Genomic DNA, 27,690 nt, shown 5'->3' with positions numbered 1-27,690 from the left:
TTTACTACTTAAGCCCACAGAGTTGTTCATTTTTTGTATCTGAACAACTTTCAGCTCCCATTCATTCGCCAATAACGTTATCACTACTTATCACAATGAAATTATCTATATCTTATTTTTTCTGCAACCATTTAGGCTTTTTTGGAGGGTACATTTTGCTAAAAATTACTTTATTCTAGATCCATTTCAACAGGAAGATTAAGAAACAAATGGAAAAAATGCATTATTTCTCAGTTTTTGGCCATTATAGCTGTACATTAATACATGCTAGCGTAGTTAAAACTCATGTACTTTATTTGCCAATTTGTCCCGGTTATTACACCATTTAAATTATGTCCCTATCACAATTTATGGCGCTGATATTTTAGTTGGAAATAAAGGTGCATTTTTTCAATTTGCGTCCATCACTATTTACAAGCCTATAATTTAAAAAAATTATATTAACATACTCTCTTGATGTGCATATTTAAAAAGTTGAGACCCTTCGGTAACTATATGTTTTTTGGTTTTTTTATTGTAATTTTTTTTTTTATTAAAAATTTTATTTGGGTAATTTTTGGTGTGGGAAGTAAACAGCTAATTTTTAAATGTAAAGTGTATTTATTTATTAAAAAATACATGTGGGTGTAGTTTACTATTTGGCCACAAGATGGCCACAGTCAAAAAAGTCCTGGAAGCGTACGATCACGCTTCCAGGTACTAGAAAGAGGACAGGGAATTTTTTTTTTTGCAGAAATACCGCGGTCTCTGATAAGAGACCATCGTTTTTTTCTGCGGGGGACTTAGATCAGTGAATGGGAACAATATTCCCATTTACTGGGAACTATATTCCCATTTACTGATCGGGGGACTAAAGGCGGGCGGCGGGGGTGCAGGCGGAAGCGTGCACCGCACACTGACAGCTGCACAGCCTCTCTGGATGAACACATTCGTCCAGATAGGCTCAAGTGGTTAAAATAATAATTAAAAGATGAAATAAGCTGAATTCTAAAGACTAAGCTGTAACCTCAATCCAAAAGGTACTCATACAAATTAGACAGTTACTAACATAATATAATTCTAGGCAATCATGTGAATTGTAAAAAAAAATTAGTTATCTTTTTAGAAAATATACTTTAAATAATAGTTACGAAATTGAAAAAAAAAGTTGAATTCTGAAGACTTCAATCCAAAAGATACTCAAACAAATTGAACTGACAAATTATAATAATTAAACACAATGTATTTAAGATAATTTACACAAATCGTATACCTTTGCAAAAGAGCCTGTCAATATAGCCATGAGGCTATGACAGGTTTTTTATTTTCCATATCTATTGTATTTAGTATGTGTATGTAGCACGCTGAGCTCTTTGCACTTTGGACAGTACCCCTGACAAAGCCCCTAATTATTATGGGACGAAACATGTCAGGTTTATAGGTGGGGTGTTGTGTGTTTGATTAGCAACTTTATCTGGGTAATAGAGAGAACCTATGTGTAGTGAGCTAAACTCATTGGCTTCATTCACTGGGCCCTGTGTACTCTCTTCTCCCTTCCCCAGTCTGTATATGGAAACAGTATTTTACAGGTTAAGGGCTTTTAGTAGTCCGAGTAAAAGTAATGCTTCAATCTCTTTTGCAAAGGTATAGATTTGTGTGAAATAATAATGATTACAGGCAATCATATGAACTGAAAAAAAAGCTAACTTTTTACATTGGTAAACATACTTAAAGAGACACTGAAGCGGAAAAAAAATGATGATATTATGATTTGTATGTGTAGTACAGCTAAGAAGTAAAACATTAAGATCAGATACATCAGTCTAATTGTTTCCAGTATAGGAAGAGTTAAGAAACTCTAGTTTTTATCTCTATGCAAAAAAGCCATTAAGCTCTACGACTTTCAAAGTCATGGAGAGGGCCGTTTTCTGACTTTTATTATCTCAACTGTAAGTGAACTATTTACTTTTTCTCTGCCAGAGAAGAGGTCATTAGTTCACAGACTGCTCTGAAAGAATCATTTTGAATGCTGAGTGTTGTGTAATCTGCACATATTATAGAATGATGCAATGTTAGAAAAAACACTATATACCTGAAAATAAAAATATGAGAATATTGTCTTTGCTGCTAATCTTCTAGTAATTATTCATAGTACACAACCAATTCACTATATCACATATTTTTTTCGCTTCAGTGTCTCTTTAAAATAATAATACAAAAAAAACCCTACATTTTGGAGACTAACATGCAACCTCAATCAAAAAAGGTATTCATACACATTGGACATTTACTGGCAAGTATGAATAATAAGCAATCAAGTGAAATGTTAAAAATTGCATTCTGTTTTAGATTGGCAAGTATACTTAAAGGGAACCTTGTCAAGTAAAAAATTAGTTTAACTCACCTGGGGCTTCCCTCAGCCCCCTGCAGCTGATCGGTGCCCTCGCAGCCCCGCTCCGATGCTCCTGGACCCGCCGGTGACCACTTCCGGTTTCGATGTCACCGACCGACAGGCATGGGAACGCGAGTGATTCTTCGCGTTCCCAGCCACAATAGCACCCCCTATGCTGCTATTGCGGCCTTCTTGCCGCAATAGCAGCATAGGGGGTGCTATTGTGGCTGGGAACGCGAAGAATCACTCGCGTTCCCATGCCTGTCGGTCGGTGACATCGAAACCGGAAGTGGTCACCGGCGGGTCCAGGAGCATCGGAGTGGGGCTGCGAGGGCACCAATCAGCTGCAGGGGGCTGAGGGAAGCCCCAGGTGAGTTAAACTCATTTTTTTACCTGACTTAAGTATCCCTTTAATAATATTAATTTAAAAAAAAATGAAAAAAAACTAAATTCTGAAGACTAACATGCAACCTCAATCCAAAAGGTACCGATACAAATAAGAGAGTTACCGATAAATAATAATAGTTAAAAAAAAAATCATAAAAGTGAAAATAATTAGCAGTATAAGGTAAACCGTGTCAAAATAAACTTTAAGAAACATAAATTTCGACTAAGCACAGTCAGCTGTGCAGATGTTTTGAAGCGGTTTCAAATACATTGTCTGTTGTATGGGTGTGTCTAGCGATTTCATATTTTCCTTCCCCAGCTGTCCCTAATCACTTTCAATCCATCCCTATCCCAGTCTCTGTCACCTCTGTCATTCCATCTGCTTACAGTTATTTTTCATCTCCACCCATCCCAATCTAAAATGCTATCCATCTTGTTCCCATCACCACAGTTTTCTTCAGATCTCCCTTCCCCTGTCATACTTCAAAAAAATCTGCTAAGCAAAGTAAACTTGAAAATAAAAATGCATTATTATTAGTATTTATATATCTTCTCCAAAGATGTACAGATTATATTGTCTTGTCACTGAACTGTCCCCCAGACAAGCTCACAATCTAATGCTACCACAGTCACATGTCTATGTATGTATTGTGTAGTGTATGTATCGCAGTCTAGGGACAATTTAGGGGAAGCCAATTAACTTACCTATATGTTTTGGGGATATAGGAGGAAAGCAGAGTGCCTGGAGGAAACCAATGCAGACTCGTGACGAACATGCAAACTCCATGCAGATAGTGCCCTGGCTAAGATTCGAACCAAGCCCTACAAGGCGAGAGTGCAAACCAGTACCCCACCGTGCTGCCTATTAGGAATAATGTTGGTGAAAGCAAGTAAAAAACAAAACAAAAACAGACCTATCCCCACAATTATAACCAAAAGAGGTAGTGCCTGTACATCTTATACAAGCATAAAATCTAAAACTGGTTCTGATTGGACAAGGGAATACGAGAAGTAAATGAATTTATTTAAATATAGCTCAGCCATGCCTCTTGCAGGGTTCCCATCAGCTTTATAATTTACCCTTATAGCTAAACGATTGAATAGAGGCGAAGTGCCATAATAATATCTATAATCTCTATGAGAGAAACATGCATTACCTCCTTTAGACCACCAGAGGCCAGAATACACCAATTTAAAGGAAGAAACTTGTTGAAAAGCTTATATAAGCATACTATATCTCTTGTTTTCATTTTCATATTCCCAGAAAAAAATGGTCTTCATGGCAGCACGGTGGCATAGTGGCTAGAACTCTCACCATACAGCGCCGGGTGCCCGCCGGTTCCAATGCCAGCCAGGGCAGTATCTGCAAGGAGTTTGTATGTTCTCCCCGTGTCTGTGTGGAGTTCCTCTAGGCACTCAGTTTTCCTCCAACATCCCAAAAATATACAGTTAAGTTGATTGGCTTCCCCCTAAAAATTGGCCCAAGACTATAATATATACACTACATGATACATACGTAGACATGACTATGGTAGGCATTAGACCGTGTGCCCCTCTGAGGGACAGTTAGTGACAAGATAATATACTCTGCACAGCGCTGCATAAGATTTCAGCACTATATAAATCTATATATTTATATAACTTATGCTATGTTGATTAGCATTATTCAACCATTTATTTTAATTTAATACTAATAAAAGTATTTCGTAGTTGTTTTTAATTGATTACTTTGCCCAGTGATGCTCAATTATATATTTCACCATTGATTTTTCTACTACGTCCATTTAGTTTTCTGTGTAATGTCTGCAGAGTTTCAGTAATTCCCATTCCAGTCATTTGGAAAAGGGCGTAACATTAAAAGACAGGTGGTCAGAGCTGCTTTTAATCATATCCCTTTACTTCCACTCACTTTTTGCCTTTTGAAGAAAAAAGTGTAGTTTTTCTTGTAGTTTGAGATGTATCCAGTGTTGTAATGCACTTAAAGAGACTCCGTAACAAAAATTGCATCCTGTTTTTTATCATCCTACAAGTTCCAAAAGATATTCTAATGTGTTCTGGCTAACGGCAGCACGTTCTACTATCACCATCTCTGTAATAAATCAACTTATCTCTCTCTTGTCAGACTTGTCAGCCTGTGTCTGGAAGGCTGCCAAGTTTTTCAGTGTTGTGGTTCTGTGATGCATCTCCCCCCTCCAGGCCACTCTCTGCACACTGCCTGTGTATTATTTAGATTAGAGCAGCTTCCCTCTTCTCTCTTATCTTTTACAAGCTGGATAAATCCTCCTCTGAGCTGGCTGGGCTTTCACATACTGAGGAATTACATACAGGCAGAGCTGTCTGCACTCTGCAGTAAGAAACAGCCTGACACTTCAGTGGAAGATAGCTGCAGAGGGAAAGAAACACACAAATGATCTCTTGAGATTCAAAAGGAAGGCTGTATACAGCCTGCTTGTGTATGAATGTATTTTCTATGTGTGGACATACTGTGCATCAACCTACTTCATGTTTTGGTGGCCATTTTGTTTGTTTATAAACAAACTTTTTAAAACTGTTTTTAACCACTTTTAATGCGGCGAGGAGCGGCGAAATTGTGACAGAGGGTAATAGGAGATGTCCCCTAACGCACTGGTAGGTTTACTTTTGTGCGATTTTAACAATACAGATTCTCTTTAAGAACTCTGTTTCATCATTGAATTCAGCTTCATCGGTCATTTCATTTCCTGCCTGTTTCTAATTAGAATTATTTATAGATTCAGGTGTCATTTGCACTTCCACTTGGCATCCGTTAGCCCAAAACTATTGCTAAGACAAGAACATTCAGATAGGCTTCCTCCGGACATTAGAACAGTCTTTGTTCTACATTGGATCTCCATGACTTCCACTTATCCAGCCAACTCGTGGCCTCTGGCGGGCTGCCACTCCAACAGCTACTGCTTCACATGATTAAACCTCAGGATAAGCAAAGACAGCCAATCATGGTTCAACCCTGCTGTTCACAAAAAGATGCTACCACCACTGGGGGGTGGGGTGGGGGGGGGGGGGGACGACTGTGTGCAAGCCAAAAGGTGTGCACACCCAGTCTCCCCACAATAGCTCACTCGCTCTGCTGTCTCTACAACGGCAGAGCCCTGTGAGCAGGTCACAATACAATTTAATTGGTCCTGATCCTGCCTATCAATGTAAGCAACTCCCATTGGCTTACATTGATAGACAAAGTCAGGAGCCAATGAAAGCGGCTCCTGACCGGCTCACATGAACTCTGCTGTCATAGAGACGGCAGAGTGGGTGGCTGAGATTCTCGGTGTGGACGGCAGTTGCCGTGATTCATCGGTATTCATCAGTTTCTGGTACCAGCAGTATCTGGTCCTTAAGGGGGCAGAAACCGCTGGTACCTAAGTGGTTAAAAAAACAGGACTGTCCCCAACCCATGTTGGGTCGAAGAGCTCAGAGAAGCTCTTTTGCATAAATAACACTAGTAGACTAGGCATTTTTTTTTTTCCACTTCAGAACACACAACAAACATTCTACAGTGATGCACCTGTCTGTAGTAAAATGTCGAGATTTTACAGTGGGCAGACATTGACTAAATAATGTATAAATAAGTTTAAATAAAGATTGTAAAATATAACCAGTTTTCATTATTAAATTACATTCACTAAATTTACTCTTTTGAAAAAAATGTAGGTTACAATTTTAGTCTCTTGCACATGATAGGCATTACACTGGATTGACAAAATTTTAGTTTTAAAAGCTGGACCCTTGGCATGCACAGTGAAGCAGTGTGGTTACTGGCAATTCCCACACAGCAATTAGGAATCGTGCACATTTCTATTTATTTCAAAGAAAAGTGATTACAAATTTTACTGGTAATTAAGTACGATAACTTTGATGAAGTAAAATACTTTACTAAGGACAGGGATTAACGCTCACATAATGTTACACAAATTAGTTATGATATTCAACCCATCCTAATGAAAATAAAGAATAAATCAGACATTTAGGTCAAAATAGACAAAAAATTCCTGCACATTACTGTGGTTCTGTCAGCACATGGCTGATACAAAAACTATCCAAGTGGTTGGCAGGAGAAGACGCTACAGTATACTGTACACTAATCCGACTAAGGGACAAAAAGCTTAAACGACATAAAATATAACCTTAGTTTAATCATTAAAATCACATGAGGGCTAGACATGATTCCAAAAACATGGTGTTGAGGAAACTGGATTTCTCCAAGATGGGTTCAATGTAAATCATATACCAAGGCCCTTATTCAACTAACTTTTCTTCCATCTTATCTACAAAATAAGTTTCCAGCACCTAGATACTGAAAAAGTACTAAAAAGTTTACTCTTATTGCTCCTTTCACAGAGAAATGCCTAAATTCTTCCGCACAGGAATAGGGATAATTTACCAGGAAGTGCAGAAAGGTGATCTCCACACATGGCTCTTAGACCACCTCTCAACCCAAGGCAAAACATCTCCCCATTCTCCAAGAAGTGCCTTAGCCTCAGACTCTTGACTCTTCCCTCCTGCACCCCAAGAATTGAAGATGAGATCGTTTCTCATAACCGCAACAGTAATCATAACAACTGACAGGCACCTACACACGATACCCTCTCTTAAACACACACACACACACACACACACACACACACACACACACACACACACACACACACACACACACACACACACACACACACACACACACACACACACACACACACACACACACACACACACACACACAGTTCCTTTGCCCTCAGATCTCTAGTTTTCCAAGATATTTCATGATTTTGCCTTTCAGATACCACCCGGTATTTTCAAATAAGCACATTAGGGACACAACCTGATCCTTGTCATGTTTTTGCTCTATTAAGGCCTGCCAGGTGTTGAAAAATTTGCCCACAGTTCTAGATTTCTGCCTCTCCAAATTCAGGCATTCCATCTGGAGGATATGTCTCAGTAATTAAGTCCTGTAAGGCAGGAGACAGCTTTTTTAGCAGCTAACAACAACAAATGTTCAAATGTATTAATGGGAAGCGTATCAACATTTTCGCAGGTTCCCAGACTGTGAAATAGACAATACAGTATATTAACTACTTTTATTACCAGTGATCGAGTTAGATAAAGCAAGAGCTGCATTCCAGAAATTTTGAATACAACTGCAATACCATAGTATATGGTTCAAATTATGGATAGGACCTTGGCATTTTGGGCATGGGACTAGATTAGCTTTTTCTACATGTTTAAATGGACCGTTATGGGAATATACACCCTATGTACCATTTTGATAAACATCTCCCTCCAGTCTTCTCCCAGGATTGCCTTTCTAAACTCTGCCCACCCTTTCTGAATGAGGCCTACAATGTGATCTCTGGATACTTCCACCACTTCTGCCCACTTGAGGAGAGGCTTGTAAAAAACTTCTGTTGTGTTTCTGGATTTCCCTTAGGAAGGAATAGAGCAAAGATAAAGACTGTCTTCCTTTCGGGTTACACAACAGAGCATCAGACTTCGAATTAGACGCTATTCTACCATTCATTCCCAGGGACCCCATAACATAGCTCTGGACTTGATTATAATAGAAGGCATGAGCTGGGGGGAATTTTAACTCTAGCTACAGCCACACTGAAGGAGATTAATTTACCCTCTGAGTCTAACAAGTCACCCAATTTGTCCTACACCCGAAGACAACCAATTTGTGTAGGCCACATGCATGCTCCCCGATGCGAAACTAGGTTTTCCTACAAGTGGAGTCAGTACCGACAAAAGACCCCAAAGACCACATTTTCTTTTGACTTCCCTCCATGTGAGTAAAGTATCCCTCAGAAGTAAGTTACTTTTTAAATTTAGGGGTGAAGATCTGAATTGGGTATGTAAGCTCCTTTTAACCTCCCTGGGGTATGATTATTTCCAGATTTTAGGGTCTTTTCTGAACATTTCAGACCCTAAAATCAGGAAACAATCATGCTGCCAGGAAGCCAGCAGCAGCCCCTGCTCTCACTCACCTCCCTGGGCTCCAGCGCTGCAATTTTACCTCCATCCACCGGGTGGCGCTGTAACACTTTGGAGAGATCAATAATGTGATCTCACCAGAGTGACTCAGAGCCTCCAAGGAAAGAAACTAGAAGGGCTACGGACGTCTGGATCACCCGGAAGGTATGTAAAACCTCCCAGGTGCCTCCATTCACTTCCATTAAGCCTCCGGCGGCTAGCCCAGGCTCATCTTGGGATTACCTCCAGAGAGGTTAAAGGAGAAAGGTGTTATCAGATCCTTGAATGTAAATGTTATGCATTTTGTAAGCTGCTGGGAACCGAAACCAATAAAACTAACTTCCTCTCTGTTTCAACTGGCCCAATTGCATGCCAAATACAACTTGCGTGGAATCTGCATGCAGGGTGGAAATATTTGATTCTCTATTTATGTCAATAAACAAAGTCATGTCTATTCTATGTCTGCAGATCAGGTTCCACAAATTACACTCAATCCAGGGGGGGGGGGAGGGGGGGTTCTGTTGCCTGTAGGGTGAAGGGAAACCAGGAGCCTGATGGTGAAGCATCGTTTGGTGATGTGTGTAAATGCAGAATTGTGGGCAGTGGATACTTACAAAGATTGGTTTGTATGTATATACAGACACCCATGCCCGAAACACTCAATAGATTTATCTGTGCTATTGACCCGAGGAAGCAGGCTAGGACCCATGAAACGCGTTGTCAACAGATAACCATGTTTTGAACATTAAAGAACTCTTTTTCCAATATATCTGTGGGAGTCATCATACGAAGTAAGATACACCTCTGTATAATTGTTATTTGTATGCTAAGCCAACTTAGAACATATATTCATTAAGTGCCTGCTCAAAAACTACTCCCCTTTGTCATGTCTATTCTGTCATCTCTCCTCACAATCTGTCTTTGCGACCTCTCTGATAGTATTGCCTGTGATTACCTAAAGTCATGCAGAACCATGTGATTAGTCTTTATTTGTAAGGCAGTGATTTGCTAATTATGAACGAATGCAAAAATGTACTGCAGAAAATCAGAACCTTTCAAATCTATCCACAGATTGAACTGCTGCTTCTGTCAGAATGAATGTATATTGAAAGTGGGGTTATATTTCCAAAACTGCAATTTCAGTAACTACTCTTAGTTAAAGAAAAGTGTATTAGAAAGCAGAAGCAAAAGTGTGCTTATCTCTGGTCTGGGAAGACACAGGCACACAGAGAGATTCTCGCCTTTAAAGTGAATCGAGCACCTTTTTTATCATTCAGGACATTTCTATAGCACATGAAAAATGCATGCCGACAATCTGTTTCATTATTAAAATAAACTTTCATTTTACCTTGTATTTTACATTCATAGTAGATTAATTACCCTGTTTCAGCAGGGCTGCCCGGCCGTCCCCGGCCGCAGAGCTTTCAGGTCCCTAATTGTTTTATTGGGCTAATTACCAAGAGGTAAACAATGCTATTAGACAACAAAGGGGGTTAGTAATTAGGACTGTTTCTTCAAAGACCGAGTTTGTGTCAATGTGTCAAGATAGCATCTCTGACTTCTGTAAATAAGGAATGTGAGAAGGGGAGGGGGGCACATGGCAGCTTCTATGCCAGGAGAGATTCCATTGAAAGAGAATGTGCTCAGTTCCCTTTAAAGAGGAACTGTTGCAAAAAAATTTAAAATTAAAACATACAAATAAGTAGTATGTTTCTTCCTGGAAGAAACGTACTTCTTAATTGTATAGGTTTACATATATTTTAAATTTTAAGACTTTCGCTTTTAAAAAAAAAATGACCAGAGATCAGCAAGCTTCTACTGCTCTCTGCAGTGAAAATGAACACACTGGGAATGCATGGTAACTCTTTTAAATATTCTTTTATGTAGCCAAGAGTAGTTACTGAAATGTTAGTTCCTGACACTCTGTGTGCTGTAGGTCGTCCTTCCTTGCTTAGCTGATAAACCATGCTTCCCTAACACACTGCTGTCTCCACTTACTAGCGTCTTTCCCTCTGCTTTCCATCAAGCAGTCGTAATTCCTATGTTGAAGAAACCCTCTCTTAACTCATTTGTACTCTGTACTTAACACCACATTTCTCTTCATGCTTTCAAATCACTTGAACACCATTTCAATAACAGACCATCCGCTTTCCTCGCTTCTGAAGGCCTGTTTCCACGAGACCCAGCTGTCAGCGTTTTTTTGCGCACGCGAAAAGCGCATTCGAATTGACAGCCCATATAAATTCAAAGGGGCCGTTTACACTAAATTTTTCTTGTGTGGAAGAGAAACTGACTGTAGTAAACTACATTCTATGGCTACAGAGACCATGAGTGTTTCCTTGTGTACAAATCTCCTGGACGCCATGCATGAAAACACGTGCCTGGAACCGGTTAAAGTAGAAAAAGACCCTTAATCACTACATTTTAGGTTTGGTTTCAATCATGCATGCTCAACTTATAAGGGACCCAAGGTGTGAGACCTATGGAAGCTGCCATATTTATTTCCTTTTAAATAGGAGCTGTCAGCTATACTATCTCAGAAAAAAACATATAAATATAATTATATACATACTTGCTCTACTTACATAACATGTATTGCACTGCCCTCATTTTGATTTTAGTGATTTTTCTATAATTAAAAAAAAAAAAAAAAAGAAAAAAGAAAAAATCCTTCTTAGGTTTTTTCCATTTTGTGTCAAGCTTGAAGCCAATCCTGACATAATTTCCTCCCTTACTCTGTGTATCATTGCCCCCCCCCCCAGTCTTCAGACACTCCCACCCAGGTCTGCAGTAGAAGGTGCATTATCTCAGCATGAAATATATTGGCCAATCAGAGAGGAACAGAGGTGAGGGAGAGGAAAACAGGAGGTAAGAGGCTTCAGCCAATCAGGCTGCATTAGTTATGTCTGAGGGGAAAGTAAAGAAGAAAAAAAAAAGAAAACCCAGCATGCCCTGCAACTTCTTATGTGCAGCAGATGTACCAAATAAGAACCAGGGAAACTGGGGAATGATGTTTTATGGAGAAGAAAAGTAATTTTTAGATTGCCTTGTTAGCATCCTTATTACTTGTTTACCAGATAAAAATAAAGAATTGATTTTTGATTTTAAGCCCGACCGTTACACCTTTAAAAGCAACCCTGAAGATACCTAAAAAATACAATACTGAACTTACCTGGGTCTTCCTCCAGCCCCCGTAGCCCATGAGGTCCTTGGCTTCCTGTGGGTCACCTTTGTTTTCCCGATGGCGGCTGTTAGCTGCGTGACCTGACCAGAAGTCATGCATAACTGCGCATGCCTGCCCATCCACACACCCATCTTGATCACGCACCCGTCGCCATGAGCGTTCTGTGCATGCATGGTTCATGAAAGAATATACCACAGAAACTACAAACACAGCTTTCTATAAGCATTTGGGATGGTGCCCTGTTCTCTTAATCTCAGTTTCAAGGTAAACTTTAGCAAAAAGGGAAAATAAATTGAGAAGTTAAAAAATAAAAGAGTGATCAAACAATGAATGAAATTCACTGTGTAATTTGTGCAAGCTGTTCCACAACATCATCATCTTTACTACTGGCAGACAAAAAAAAACCAACTTAGCACCAACTGCTATTATTTATAACCACACCCACTAACTTTGTGATAGGCTAAAAGGTTTTGTGTTTTTATAGATATACATATGCACATAGGGAACAGCTGGCTGCTCCCCCCCCCCCCCCCAAAAAAAAATCACCTAACTTACAGAGGAACTACAGTGAAAATAATGTAATAAAAAGTGCATCATTTTTACAAGAATTATGTATAAATGATTTAGTCAGTGTTTGTCCATTGAAAATTCTTTCCTCTCCATGATATACATTCTGACATTGATCACATGGTGACATTTTCACTGCTGGCAGGTGAAGTCAGTTGAGGGAGATGCTGCTTGCTTTTTTAGTAGTTGGAAACAGCTGTTATTTCCCACAATGCAACAAGTCTTCCACAGTGTGATGTCAAAACCATGGTCCTGACATCACACTGTGGGAGGGGTTTCACCACAATATCAGCCATACAAAGCCCCCTTATGATCCGTTTGTGTAATGGAAAAGATTTCTCAAGGGAAAGGGGGTATCCGCTACTGATTGGGATGAAGTTCAATTCTTGGTTACGGTTTCTCTTTAAACTGTGCTCCCTGGGGCCCCTGCAGAGTCTTTGGTAGAGTAGAATCTCACCTGTTCTAATCGGTACGCTCCTCTTTCAGTTCATTGCGTCTTATAGTCCAAATGCAGAGAGTTCCTGACTTGTGAACGCCTGCCAATACGAACCTCCAACCTGCTGCAATGTCGGGGACTCCCTGTACTGTGCCCATGCAGAGAGGACACAGAAGGCCAAACTGGACACAGGGGGACACAAAAGGGCATAGAGGACGACACAAAAGGGGCATAGAGGAGGACTCAAGGAGGACAGAGGAGGACACATGGGGACACTAGAGGAAACAGTGTGACACAAGGTACAAGGGGGCATGAGGTACAAAAGGGGTATAATCCACGAGATGCCCCTTCACCATGGATGCACCAGGTATAGGGCTCTTTCCACTGGCGCTGTTTTTCTGCCCCGAATTCGCAGAGTTTCCCTGCAGGCAAGTTGCGTGGGGAAACTCTGCCATAGGGTACAATGGCGCCGCCGGCCGAATCGCTTGCGCTAGCGATATGTCCGACATTTGCATCCGAAATGGTTCTAGAGACTGCGAATCCCATAGCCGCTCATGGCACGGCTGATGGGATTAGTCTGTGTATCTGCACACCAGGAAGTGGCGCTGCGCGTCTTACAGACGCGTGCGTCACAATTGGAAACGGGCCCTGAGTATACCATATATATATTTTTCCTCTGGTTTTGTCCTCTAAACCTGGGTGCATCTTATAGTCAGGAAAAACCATAGTCCGAAAAATATGTCATCACTCGCTACAGTGACGATTTAACAAGTTTGAAAGCACTGCAATACACATCAGAGAACAATACAGAACATGGTACTATAACACAAAAAAAAAACACTTTTTTATGGCAAATATAGAACAGTGTTGTATTTTAGCCAAATGAGATTTATAATATATAAGATTTATAATTGCATTCAATCTGAACAGATGGCTCAAGAGGTTATTAAAAAATAACCTCAGTGCCATAGTGCACCTTTATTGGCAGTAATGTCTGCCTCATTAGTACAGTGACAAGTACTGGAGGAACACATGGATAAGGTCGTGCCTGTGTGCGAAGTCTAATTAAAATCACAGGACAGCAACTAGAAATGGTAAGTGACAAATTATTCTTTCCAGCAAAGATTTATTTCAGTAACAATTGTAGGAAGGGAAATGTAAAACTTTCTCTTCTGGCTATTTGGACAAACCTGGTGTAAAAGGACAATGGATTGCATAATAAAGCAATCTCTTCCTACACATGCTAGTTGGCTTTTGGTAGAGGAGCAAGGTCACTACTCCTATCACTTACCTTACTGCCGCTACACCATACACTAATCTCATTGCTACTGCATCTAACACTAAACTTCACTGCCACTTCACCTAACATTAATCTTGCTACCGCTACACCTAACCTCACTGCTACTACACCTAAAACTGACCTCACTGCTGCTACAACTTAGGGCCCGTTTCCACTATAGCGATAGGAAATCGCCGGCGAATCACCGCAGGCAAATCGCATGCGGGTGCGATTCCGCATGCGTTTTTTGCCGCGATTTCGCATAGGTAAGGCTGCATGCGATTTTAACCATGTCACTGCCTGTGTGAATTAACATGGGTACCTATGCGAAATCGCATGCGAAATCGCGGCAAAAAACGCATGGGGAAAACGCATGCGATTTCCCTATTAAATACATTGCGTGCGATTCGCCTGCATTCCACACGCAGGCGAATTCTGAGGCCCCTACCCTGCAGATTTTTTCTGCACAGAAAAACGTGCGGGGAAACGCACAAGTGGAAACAGTCCCATCCACTTGTACTGACTGTGCGAATCCGCATGCGGGCAACGCATGCGGATTCGCGATAGTGGAAACGGGCCCTCAAGGTGGCCACACACCATACAATTGTTTAAATATCTGTTCAATTCAAGAATTGCAATCAATTTTTCTGACTGGTTGTAACATTTCAAAAATCTGACCAATGTACCACACACATATGTAAAAATGTTCCCCAATCATGATAAAAATGATTTGAAACTCTGAGAAAATTGCTAGGGTGTGTATATTAATAAATTGACAACCTAACACACAACATACAATCTTTAGAAAAATATTGAGGAAAAAATTTCAGCATTCCGGATCAATAAAAATAAAAATGGGAAATCCGATCAGATTTTTTCAGTCATATGAAAAAAAAAGCTTCCGATTTTTTCGGGAGATCTGATCATATTTATCGAATTCCTGTAATATCGGATCATTTTATTGTATAGTGTGTGGCCACCTTAACACTAATCTGGCTACAGCTACACCTAACACTGGCCTCACTGCTGCTTCACCTAACACTAACCTCACTACCACTATACCTAACACTAACCATAGTACCCATACACCTAACACTAACCTCACTGCCGCTATACCTAACACTGACCTCACTACCGCTACACCTAACACTAACCTCACTGCCACTATACCTAATACTGACCTCACTGCAGCCACACCTAACACTGACCTCACTACCGCTACACCTAACACTAACCATAGTACTCCTACACCTAACACTAACCTCTCTGCCGCTATACCCAACACTGACCTCACTGCAGCTACACCTAACACTGACCATAATACCCCTACACCTAACACTAACCTCACAGCCGCTATACCCAACACTGACCTTACTGCCTCTACACCTAACACTAATCTCACTGTCACTACAACACTAACCTTGCTACCGCTACACCTAACACTAATCTTGCTGCTGCTACACCTAACACTAATCTTGCTGCTGCTACACCTAACACTTACCTCACTGCCGCTACACCATACACTAAACTCGTTGCTGCTACACCTAACACTAACCTCACTGCTACTACACCTAACACTAACCTTGCTACCTCTACACCTAATACTAACCACATCGCCACTACACCTAACCCTGACCTCACTGCCGCTACACCTAACTCTGACCTCACTGCCGCTACACCTAACTCTGACCTCACTGCCGCTACACCTAACTCCAACCTTGCTATCGCTGATCAATTGAGCTGCCCAGATGCTTGGCTGTCCTGCTGATCTGTTTTGCTGCAGTAGTGTGAATCACACACTTGAAACAAGCATGCAGCTAATCTAGTCAGACTTCAGTCAAACATTTGATCTGCATGCTTGTTCAGGGTTTATGGCAAAAAGGATTAGACAAAGAGAATCAGCAGTACAGTCAGGCAATGTGCATGGTTTAAAAGAAAATGCATTAAATACAGCAGCTTCTATATCCCTCTCGTCAGGCGTCCTTTAACCCATTAGGAGCTTTAATAGGGCTCTCACGTTTGAGATAAGTGCACTGGTTTTGACCTCAGTCAGCAGAACTTGTGCTGTAAATTCTTGGAATGCTTTGATCTCTCTCTACTGGCAGAAAATATAGAAACTGAAACAGAAGTGCTCTGTTATTGTCTCACACTGCCCCCTAGTGACAAGTGGCCATAAATACACATTACAGCAGTACTAACTAGAATTTAGGAAATGTAACAAAGAAGAAATAAAAACAGTGCTAAAATAAATTGGCCTGGAGAACTTGCAAGCCTCTATATACATTGGCAGCTAAAGTTTTAAAGAAAGTTTAATGTGTGGTTGTTTCCATATCAAAAATCTTCAGTAAGATGCCTCCCATCACCATCTTGAACTATGCCAAACGCTTGGTGACTGGAGAATCTCTATATGTGCATCTTAGACTGCCAGTCTCTGCTACATCTGCCCCACCAACTGAACGAAGGCAAAAGTTACATTTTCAACAGGTATGCACATTGTTTTAATATAAACCTTGTCCCCCTCACAGGGCCGCCTTCAGACATTTGTGGGCCCCATACCGGGTAAACTTACTGGGCCCCCTCACTCCCTCTGCCCCCCCAATAAAAAGCAATGTTTCCCCATAAAAGAAACATGATGTCAGTGCTATATAAATACATATTAATAATATGGTAGGACATTAGGCTATGGCTATGGTAGTATTAGATTGTGATCTCCTCTGAGGACAGTCAGTGACACAACTATGTACTCTGTAAAGTGTACAGAAGAGGTCAGTGCTATATTAATAAATAATAATAATGAGGCAGGACATTGCACTATTACCATGCTATATAAATACGTATAATAATTAGGGTGCCACACACTAATGGAATTCTTTTAGATAGGGAGATAGTAACCTCCTTAGCGGTATGGACGACCTAATACGTCCATTACTGCCGGAGGCCACCGCTCAGGCCCTGCTGGGCTGATTTGAATAATTTTTTTTTTAAACACGCAGCAAGCACTTTGCTTGCTGCGTGTTTCACCTGATCGCCGCCGCCCGCTGACGATCCGCCACCGCCTGCCGCGATGCAGGGCCCCCCCAGGCGAGACCCCGTGCGCTGCCTGGCCAATCAGAGACAGGCAGCTCTGAGGGGTGGATCAAGTCGCCCTGTGACGTCACAACGTCGCCGGCATCGATGACGTCACGACATGCATCGCCATGGCGACGGGGGAAGCCCTAAAGGAAATCCCGTTTCAATCATGTAGCTAGCGCTAGGCCAACACAAAACTTTTCTTTTGTTTACCCAAGCTAAACAAGTCTGGATAGCCAGTGAATAAATGAGTCAATAACAGAGGAATTCAACTCTGAGACTGAAAAACATGTCATGTACACCATTTGAGTACCTCAGCATGTAATTCCTGAACTTTGTAGCTGCTTTTCCTGCTCAGTGCACACTGCTGAAGCCTGGAAAATGTATTTTACTCAGCAGGAAGGGGGGTGTGCCCTAGTCACTGTGGGCCCCTCACAGTGCTACTGGTTGTGATGCCTTGACAGCGGCTCTGCCCCCTTCAGCATCAGTGTCCTATTCTCAAACTGATTCTGGAATCCTACCTAATAAAAGGCAAGCGTCGCTGCGTCCGTCCGCGTGTCAGTGTTTTTTAGCACTGCGCATGTGCCGAGACAGATGCAGACACACTGCCGAGAGCCGGGGAGGACGGGGCCAGAGTGTATGCGCGCGCGGCAGGCGGGTGCATGCGCGGCTGACGGCGAAGTAAAGACAGACGTAGCCCATTTTTAAATGGGCTAAGGTCACTAGTTTCACAATAAGCAGTCACCTTGCAAATGTCACCACATTCTTTTTGTAGCTTATATTTTAGCTTTCCGTTTGTGGTTAGAGCAAAAATCTTATATCTGTTTTTCTTTCCTAATTAAGTTTGTTGAGTCAACAACCTTTCTAGACATAACTAGCAAAAACCACATCTGTCATTCATCACTGAAGATTTTGTTATAGTTATGGTAAACAACTCATTTTCCTAAATACAATCCATGACCGACTAACACCTTCCTACGCATACAGTATAACAATGAGATGCTTATCTGCATAATTACTGCTGAAGAATTGCAATATAAACAAATACGCTCACACAGCTGAAATAGTGAATATAGTGACCTGCAAAACGCAGAGGAATTCTCCCAAAAACGAAATTGTAATTTGCATTTGTAAAGTCCAATTTACAAAAAAACATATCAACAAATAAAAATAAAATATGCCACAAAAAAGTTTAACTTACCTGGGGCTTCTACTAGCCCCCTGCACCTACCCTGTGCTTGCGCTGTCACTAATTGTCCCTCCAGTCCCCCGCAGCGACCCTCTTCCGGTCGGCCAACTGGCGAGTCAATAGCCACTGCGCATGTGCTGCCGTGCGCATCCTCGTAGTAGAGGTTTTTTCCTACTGTGCAGGGAACTCGATCAGGAGGCGTATGAACCAGGGCCGCGCATCAAACCGAAATTAGGGAGCTGCGGGGAATCGGAGGATCATTCAGTGACGGTACGGGCACAGGGCGACTGCAGGGGGCTGGTAGAAGCCACAGGTACCTGTAAGTGCAACTCTTTTTTTATGTCAGTTTAGGATCACTTTAAAATAACTGACATCAACTTTTGGCAAGCCAGAACATGACTTGACTAGAAATGACCATTCAGATCCTGAAGGGCAACCTGACAAGAACTGGTCATTGAGGTCCTGAAGGACAAAACCGCAAAGTTAAGTGGTGGGGGCGGTATCTGCAATTCACATGTTCTTCACCTGCACCATTTTTGCCCTGGTGACCTCTCTACGCTGCACCTCCGTCCCACCACTACCCATGTCCTATCACTCTCTTTTTTATAACTTTTATCACTATTTTCACTTGCATGGGAATGCGGGAGCGCGCACGTCCACGCGCACAGCGGCAGCAGCACTCTCTGACTTATAAAAATGACCTGGACCCATTAAGAGGCTCTAGCAGGCCGTTTTTATAACTGGATAGTGTACTGGTTAAGGGCACCGCCTTTGACATGGGAGACCAGGGTTCGAATCCTGGCTAGGGTCTGTACCTATTCAGTAAGGAGTTCAAGGCAAGACTCCCTAACACTGCAGGGTGGCCTCTTGAGCACGTCCCAGTGGCTGCAGCTCTTGAGCACTTTGAGTCCAACAGGAGAAAAGCGCTATACAAATGTTCGGATTATTATTATTCGGATTATTACACGTCTACCTCAGGATATAGCACCTTATTCATATGCATGACCTCAATACACTCATTTTAAGACAGAGTAAAGCTTGAGATGTACTGGGAAAATAATAAGACAGTAATCCATAATAACACATCAAATTGTATCTCCGGCCACAGAAATGTGAATGTAAGACTGTAGGCCTAAACAATCTGGAATCCAGTAGCCTTCTAGGTCATGCAATTAAACTGATAACTAAAAAATGCTGTCGACCCAACTTACAGTATGCTGTTGACCCTGAAACAAAGCTATCAAAAGAGCACATTAGTACACCCTGTCCCCCTAGATATACTTTACCTTGAACTGTAGCGTCAATAAAAACAACTAGGTGCAAAATTGTATTCAGTTGCAAAAATGAGGATCTTTGCTTCCAAAATGAACTGCACATTTTGTACTAGACCAACTCACTAGCATTAAAGAGACTCTGTAACAAAAAAAAACATCCCCTGGGGGTACTCACCTCGGGAGGGGGAAACCGTAAGGTCTTAGTGAGGCTTCCCCCATCCCTGTAGCTGCAGGCAGTCCAACGCTGGCTCCCCCGAAGCGTCCCAGAATCCTCCCCCGACAAGCCTGACAAGCGCTGATTTACTTACCTTTCCTGGCTCCAGCGGGGGCGCTGTTGCGGCTCTCAGAATGATGATAGGCGGAAATAGCCGATCTCTGTCGGGTCCGCTCTACTACACAGGTGCAGGAGACTTGAGCCTGTGCAGTAGAGTGGACTGACAGCGATCGGCTATTTCTGCCCATTTCCGAGCCGATACCGCTCCTGAGCTGGAGCCGTGAAGGTAAATATTTACATCCCCGCTATTCGGACCGCCGTGTGACACAGGAGGATGGGGGAAGAGTCGACCGGACCCGGAGGCTTCCCCCACCCGAGGTGAGTAACCCACAGGGGAACTTTTTTAGTAACAGCTTTTCTTTAAGAACCCCCCATTCAATTGGTCCTCTCCTCACAGACCCTGGAATGCTCAGATAAGGGGTGAGAGAATGGATCATAAAGATGGGCAGATAGTGAAGGATCCTCACAGTGACCTGATCCAAGTGGGGTTTGAAAGCCGTCACACAGCCAGTTTTTGAGTCCTAAAAGGTAGTTGGGCATGATATATTTTTGGAGACTTGGACAATTTATCCCAAGCTGGTGGTGGGGAATAATATGTATATCATCCTTTTAAACTATCTGTACGCTTAAAGCGGACCCAAACCAAACATTTTTTTAATTCAAAATATTTAGTTGCAGCACTCTGACACACACAAAGATAAATAAACACTCCTTCAAGCCTATGAGCATTTCAGTGCATGCTTTTCACCCTTCTCTTTTCACAACTAGGGTTATACAGGTGGCAGCCATTAGCAATTCCTCCATTGCTGGACACCACCTACTCCACCAGACTGCCGGATTCTGTCCCGGCAATATGAAAGGAAGGGAGGGGTTCCTCCAATAAATAAAAAATATTTTATATTTGTTATCATGCAGCTGAAAAAAGGCTGATATTTATTATTATAATTTAGAAAATAGATTTTATTTCTGAAATCTTGTATTTTTAATTTGGGTCCACTTTAAAGCTAAGAGGAACATTGCAAATATGCAATATAATTCAATAGCTTATCTTTGTATCAGAACAAGGTGGAAATTAAAAAAAAAAAATACATGACTTACCTTAGATAACGACTAAGTTCTTGTTGGCTACATCGAGACCAGTGAAATCGATGAAATGCCGCTTGTACAAGTGGGGCCATGATGCTTCCCATCCTAACTTCATCTCCACACCTGTTTCCTTGTCCATCATGTTCCATTCCTAACCTAGGAATAAAGGAATTATGAACAATGCACTGGAACATCAATACAAATAAATCTTAAAGCTAATGGCATTCGATATTTAAATAAAAAAAAAGGCAGATACTCACCTAAGGAGAGTCCTACTGAGCCTTCCCTCTCCTCTCCCGGTGCCCCCGATGCTGCGCTGGCTCCTCCCTTCACATCCCCCGCTGAGGGGACTTCGGAAGTCTTCGGGAGCCGAGTCCTCCCGAAGACAGGCGGCGCACACGCGAGTGCGTCAGAGGGCGCGCGTGCGCGGTGTAGAGCAGCCCATCTTCGGGAGCACTCGGGCTCCCAAAGCATTTCCGAAGCCTCCCTTCGGCCGGGAGACAGCGGTATTTGACCGAAACGGTTGAATACCGCTACGGGGGCGCCAGGACAGCAGCGGGCGCCGGGAGAGGAGAGGGAATGCTCTATGGCAGTGTTTCTCAACTCGGTCCTCAAGTACCCCCAACAGTGCATGTTTTGCAGAAAACCAAAGAGCTAGTTAATCAGCTCTGCTGAGACACTAATAGCCTCACCTGTGAATGTTTGTGGTTTTCTGCAAAACATGTACTGTTGGGGGTACTTGAGGACCGAGTTGAGAAACACTGCTCTATGGGACCCAGAGCCTCCCTCTCCTTAGGTGAGTATCTTTTTTTTTTTTTTTTTTTTTTTAATACGGGTTCCCATTCACTTTAAGGTAGTCACACACAATACAATAAAATGATCCGATTTTACGCCAATTCAATAAATATGATCGGATCTTCTGAAAAAAATCGAAAGCTTTTTTTTTTCCATTTGACTGAAAAATTTGATCGGATTTTCCGTTTCTTTCTATATTTATTAATCTGGAATGCTGGACATTTTTCTTCAGTTTTTCTAAAGATTGTATGGTGTGTGTTAGATTGTCAATTTATTAATTTACACACACTCTAGCAATTTTTTCTTAGAGTTTCCAATCATTTTTATCATAATTGGGGAAAAATTGTACATAGGTGTGTTGTACATTGTAACATTTCAAAAATATGATCAGTCAGAAAATTGATTGTAATTCTTAAATTGAACAGATATTTTAAAAAAATTGTATGGTGTGTGGCCACCTTTAGTGACCCCGAAGCAACCACAAAAAAAGACTTACCATACATCCTTGAATATAAATCGACCTCGGCTATAAGTCAACTAATATTTGATCCTTTTAAGCTGGAATGTTTAATGATTGAAGCATAAGTTTATCCAGCAAAGTTAATTGCTGCACATGGAGACCAGGAGGAGTTAATGACTGCACTGCATAAAGTATCGCAACCATAAACACCACCTCCCCCCCTCCCCCCAAAGCAATCTGAAGTGAAAATATTATGAGATAATGATTTGTATGTGTAGCACAGCTAAGAAATAGAGCATTAATAGCATAGATACAAGTCTCATATTGTTTCCAGCACATGAAGAGTTAGGAAACTTCAGTTATCTATGCTAAAGAGCTTCTCTGAGCTCTCCGACCAAACTTGGGTCAAAGATAGCGCTGTTTTCTGAAGCACTCATACTTCAAAGAAAAAGTGAAAGTCAACTTCAGATAAGCTTTTACTGCAGGGAAGTTCAAAGGGTCATTAGCTCTGCTCTGTTTCCTTTTCACCTCCCCCAGCACAAGTATCTACATCCCTGTATTTACACAAATATAAACAAATACAAACACTTGGTTCGGTTTCTAGTTTTAGAACACACTATCTCTATCTCCATCTTGTGGCCAAAAAGTAAAACCACATCCAAATACCCTATTATACACCTTCCCACAGAAAAATTAAATACATTTTCATTATTTTTTAAAACCCTTCGAGGTGAAATGGTTAAAATACAAAGTGCAGTGTGTAAACTGCAAATATTAGAGAATGATGCAATGTTATAAAAAAAATGCTATATAACTTAAAATAAAAAATATGAGACTTATCTTTACTACTAATGGTCTTTTAATTATCTGTACTACACATATTCATTATATCATAATTTTTTTTCGCTTTAGTGTCACTTGAAGTGCAGCTAATAACTCCTCCAGATTCCCTAGTGCTGCAATTATCCACTTCCCAGCCTAAGGCCCGGTTCACATTAGCGGTTGTTTGCCAAACGGACCGGATGACCTGACCGGATCCGGACCGGATCCGGATCGGAACCGTACGGTTCTGATCCGGATCCGATCCGGATCCGGTCAGGTTGCATCAGGTGGTAATCAGGATGCGATCCGGATCCGTTTGGCAAAATATACGTAAAAAAAAAAAAAAATGTTGGGGTCTGGGAGGTCAGCAGAAGGGGGACCTGTGGAATCAGGCCCTCTGCTGTTTAGCACTCACCTCCACCTCCGACATGCTGCCAACATCCTGCCAACACCTCCAGCTCGTGCTGCTCCACTCCAAAATGCTTGCCCATGTGTCCCCAGCCAGTATCGCCGCAAAAATCCGCATAGGAAGTGGGGTAGAAGATCCGGATTTCTCAGCCAGTGTGTTGTGCGGCCTCCGGTTCCCATTTGTTTGTATTGGCCGGATGGTGCAGTCCGGCTCCGCCCCGGATACGGCTGCCGGAGGGGCCGGATGAAAAAATAGCGCATGTTGGAACGGAGGCCGGAGTCCGGATCCGGCCCGGATCCGGTCCGGCTCCGGTTCTGCAGAACGGACCCATGTGAACGGACGCATAGGCTTTAATTGCTATGCCGTGCGTCCGTTCCGTCCGTTCTGCAGGCGGTGCGGCTCCGGCACGGCGATTCCGGAGGGCCACCGCAAGTGTGAACCGGGCCTTAGTAAGTACTGTAGTACTTGAAATAACTGAAAATATACTCTTCACCAACCAGTTTTCTCACTACAATCATTCTTTTTCCCATTCCCTATTAAAACCTGTGTTCCTATCATAACATATCCTACCCACCACCCCACACTACTGTATACAGTGTACTATGCATGCTGACTAGTGCTAACCAGCTTAAAGAGGAACTCCATACAAAAAATAAAAATCCGTCAGCGCTGCTGTAATGAAAAGTTATATTTACCTCCGGAGCCTTGTCCCACAAAGCTGCCCTGAAGACCCCACATCACTACACTTACACCGCTTGGCCCCGCCTCCTCTGTCCTCTAAGAAAAACACCAAGCTATTTACTGCATTACATTGCCGGGCATTTTTTTCTCGGAGGAGAGAGAGGAGGCGGGGCCAAGCGGCGGAAGTGGAGTGATGCGGGGTCTTTGGGCCGGCTTCATGAGACAAGACTACGGAGGTAAATATAACTTTTCATTACAGCAGCGCTGATGGATTTTTATTTTTTGTATGGAGGTCCCCTTTAAGTAGGTTGGCTTAAGGAAAACCTAAACTGTTTGAATTAAAATGAGATTCACTTACCTGGGGCTTCCCCCAGCCCCCTGCAGCCGTCCTGCCCCGCGCTGGTCCTCTATGATACTCTGAGTCAACGGGCCACTGCGCCTGCACAGACCTGGCCATGCCCAGTGGCGTACCTAGGGCATTTGGCACCCGGTGCTGGGTATTAAAAGACACCCCCCCTTTAAAAAGGGGCGTGGTCACAACAGGCAAAAAAATTGGGCGTGGTCATGACTGGATGAGGGCGGAGCTAACTGTAATTTAAAGTATTAGCTAGTATAGTTGCCCCAGTATAGCTAATATAGCTGCCCCCAGTATAGCTAGTATAGCTGCCCCCAGAGCTGCCCCAGTATAGCTAGTATAGTTGCCCGCAGTATAGTTGCCCCCAGTATAGCTAGTATAGTTGCCCCAGTATAGCTGCCCCAAGTATAGCTAGTATAGTTGCCCCAGTATAGCTAGTATAGCTTCCCCCAGAGCTGCCCCAGTATAGCTAGTATAGTTGCCCCAGTATAGCTAGTATAGTTGCCCGCAGTATAGTTGCCCCCAGTATAGCTAGTATAGTTGCCCCAGTATAGCTGCCCCCAGTATAGTTAGTATAGTTGCCCCAGTATAGCTAGTATAGATGCCCCCAGTATAGCTAGTTTAGTTTCCCCCAGTATAGTTGCCCCAGTATAGCTAGTATAGATGCCCCCAGTATAGCTGCCCCCAGTATAGCTAGTATAGATGCCCCCAGTATAGCTGCCCCCAGTATAGCTAGTATAGCTGCCCCCAGTATAGCTGCCCCCAGTATAGCTAGTATAGCTGCCCCCAGTATAGCTAGTATAGCTGCCCCCAGTATAGCTAGTATAGATGCCCCCAGTATAGCTAGTATAGTTGCCCCGAGTATAGCTAGTATAGCTGCCCCCATTATAGCTAGTATAGATGCTCCCAGTATAGCTAGTATAGATGCCCCCAGTATAGCTAGTATAGATGCCCCCAGTATAGCTAGTTTAGTTGCCCCAGTATAGCTAGTTTAGTTGCCCCCAGTATAGCTAGTTTAGTTGCCCCCAGTATAGCTGCTCCAGGAGGGGGGGAAGCAGCGCTAGAAGGAGGGGCAGAGGGGGCAGCGGCGGGGAGGGGGGAAAGATCCCCCCCTCCCTCACCTGGGACCCCTCCTTCTGCCTCTCTCCCCCTCCAAATGACAGCGTAGGCAGCGGGCAACTTACAGGCAGGGCGGGCGGGCAGAGACTACTTACTTTACTTCTGCGTTCCAGCAGCTGGAGCGCTCCGTCGCCGTCACGTGCCTCTTCTCCGCCTCCAATGCTGTGACACGCATTGGAGGCGGAGAAGAGGCACGTGACGGCGACCCAGCGTTCTAGCTGCTGGAACACAGAAGTAAAGTGAGTAGTCGTCTCTGCCCGCCCGCCCTGCCTGTAAGTTGCCCGCTGCCCCCGCTGTCATTTGGAGGGGAAGAGAGGCGGAAGGAGGGGATCCAGGTGAGGGAGGGGGGGGATCTTTTCCCCCTCCCCGCCGCTATCCCTGTCACCCCTCCTTCCAGCGCTGCTCTTCCCCTCCTGACCTGCACTGTTGCAACAATGGGGGGTCGTGGCGACACCCCCCTGGCTGGCTGTCACCCGGTGCGCCAAGCCCCCCTGCGCCCTATTGTAGGAACGCTACTGGCCATGCCTATCCTTCTTCGCGTTCCCCTTCTATTGCAGAGGGGAACAAGAATACGTGCGGCCAGGGCTGTGCAGGCGCAGTGGCTTGCCAACTCAGAGCCGGCAAAAGCGAAACTTAGACACGGTGGGGGAATGAAGCATCGATGAGGACCGGCGTGGGACAGGACGGCTGCAGGAAACGGGGAGAAGCCCCAGGTAAGGGCATCTCATTTTAATTCAAATGGTTTAGGTTCCCTTTAAGTGCCAACCAGCTTTAAGGATACCTGAGCTGAGGCAAAGCTACCTAAGGTAAGTAGACAGGTATATTCATGCTGGATTCACATACCAGAGTTGTCTGTTCCTCTCCTCATCTTCCCCCACAGTACCCATAATCACTCCTTTCAAAATTGACTAAAGTCAATTTTCGAGCCAGTAAGAGGCGGGCTTGTGGTGATGTTCCATCCTACTACTATCCCATTCCCTCATCTTCCCCGCCACATTTACTTCCCTTAAGAGGAGGGAATAGGTAGGTGATAGGAGGGAACATCGCAGCAAGTCTGCCTCTTCCTGTCTGAGCGTTGCCCATTCCACTCCTGGTTTTCTCTAGTCCTCATAAACACTAGGAGGAAACATCGCCACTAGCCTGCCTCTGTCTGAAAATTATACTTTAGTCAAGACTCACATTTTTGAAGGCGTGATTATGGGGACTGGCGGGAATGAGGAGAGGAAGGAACAACTCAGGAATGTGGATCCAGCATGAACACACCTCTGTGCTTACCTTACCGTAATTTTGCTTTGGTTCAGGTATCCTTCAACTCATCGCCAGTATTGCACATATGGTGTTAGTAGGGATGGTCAATTAGATGTGAATAATTTTGAGTTGATGCAGGATGATGCAAATTTTGTATGCAAATGCATGCAGCTTGAACATGGAACAACCACATTTTACCTCAGCAGGATTTGATTGGTTCATGTTCAAGCAGCATACATTTGCATACGAAAATTGCTCTATCCGTAGTTGTTGGCTCAGACTACAATCAGAAAAACGGCTGAGGCACAGGCCAGTTCCATGCTGTCCTCTTGTACCATCAGCAAAAACTCGGTATACAGAGGCGCCAGAGTAGAGTAAAACGTTTTAAAAACCGCTTAAAAGCAGAGGGGGTTGTTAAGGTGGACTCACCTCCCTCTTACAAAAAAAGAAAACTCACTTGAGTCTCGATAAAACAGAATTGACAAATAATTTATTCAACTCCACAAATGCAACGCGTTTCGCGGGCGTGATCCCGCTTCTTCAGGCAAAAATGGGAGCACAACTCAGTGGGTCAAGCAATAGGTTTGAGCGCCTCTGTGTCTCTCTTGTACCATACATGAGTACTTCATATAGGGACTTTCCTGCCTCAAAAGCACATTTTGTATCATTTCCAGCCTTCCGCCAC

At 43.0% G+C, this 27,690-nt stretch overlaps 1 protein-coding gene across 1 annotated transcript in view; it reads right to left on the bottom strand.

The window, feature by feature from the left end:
• LOC137564350 (A disintegrin and metalloproteinase with thrombospondin motifs 2-like) overlaps positions 1–27,690 on the bottom strand; it is a 418,259-nt gene that overhangs the window by 134,791 nt on the left and 255,778 nt on the right. The window contains exon 8 of the mRNA XM_068278125.1: positions 21,129–21,272. Within this exon, the coding sequence (XP_068134226.1) occupies positions 21,129–21,272 (144 nt within the window). The remainder of the gene's footprint in view (positions 1–21,128; positions 21,273–27,690) is intronic.

The sequence above is a fragment of the Hyperolius riggenbachi genome, chromosome 3 (assembly GCF_040937935.1).
Source record: "Hyperolius riggenbachi isolate aHypRig1 chromosome 3, aHypRig1.pri, whole genome shotgun sequence".
NCBI lineage: Eukaryota > Metazoa > Chordata > Amphibia > Anura > Hyperoliidae > Hyperolius > Hyperolius riggenbachi.
The sequence above is the reverse complement of the archived record's forward strand: the minus strand, read 5'-3'. Positions and strand labels throughout refer to the sequence as shown.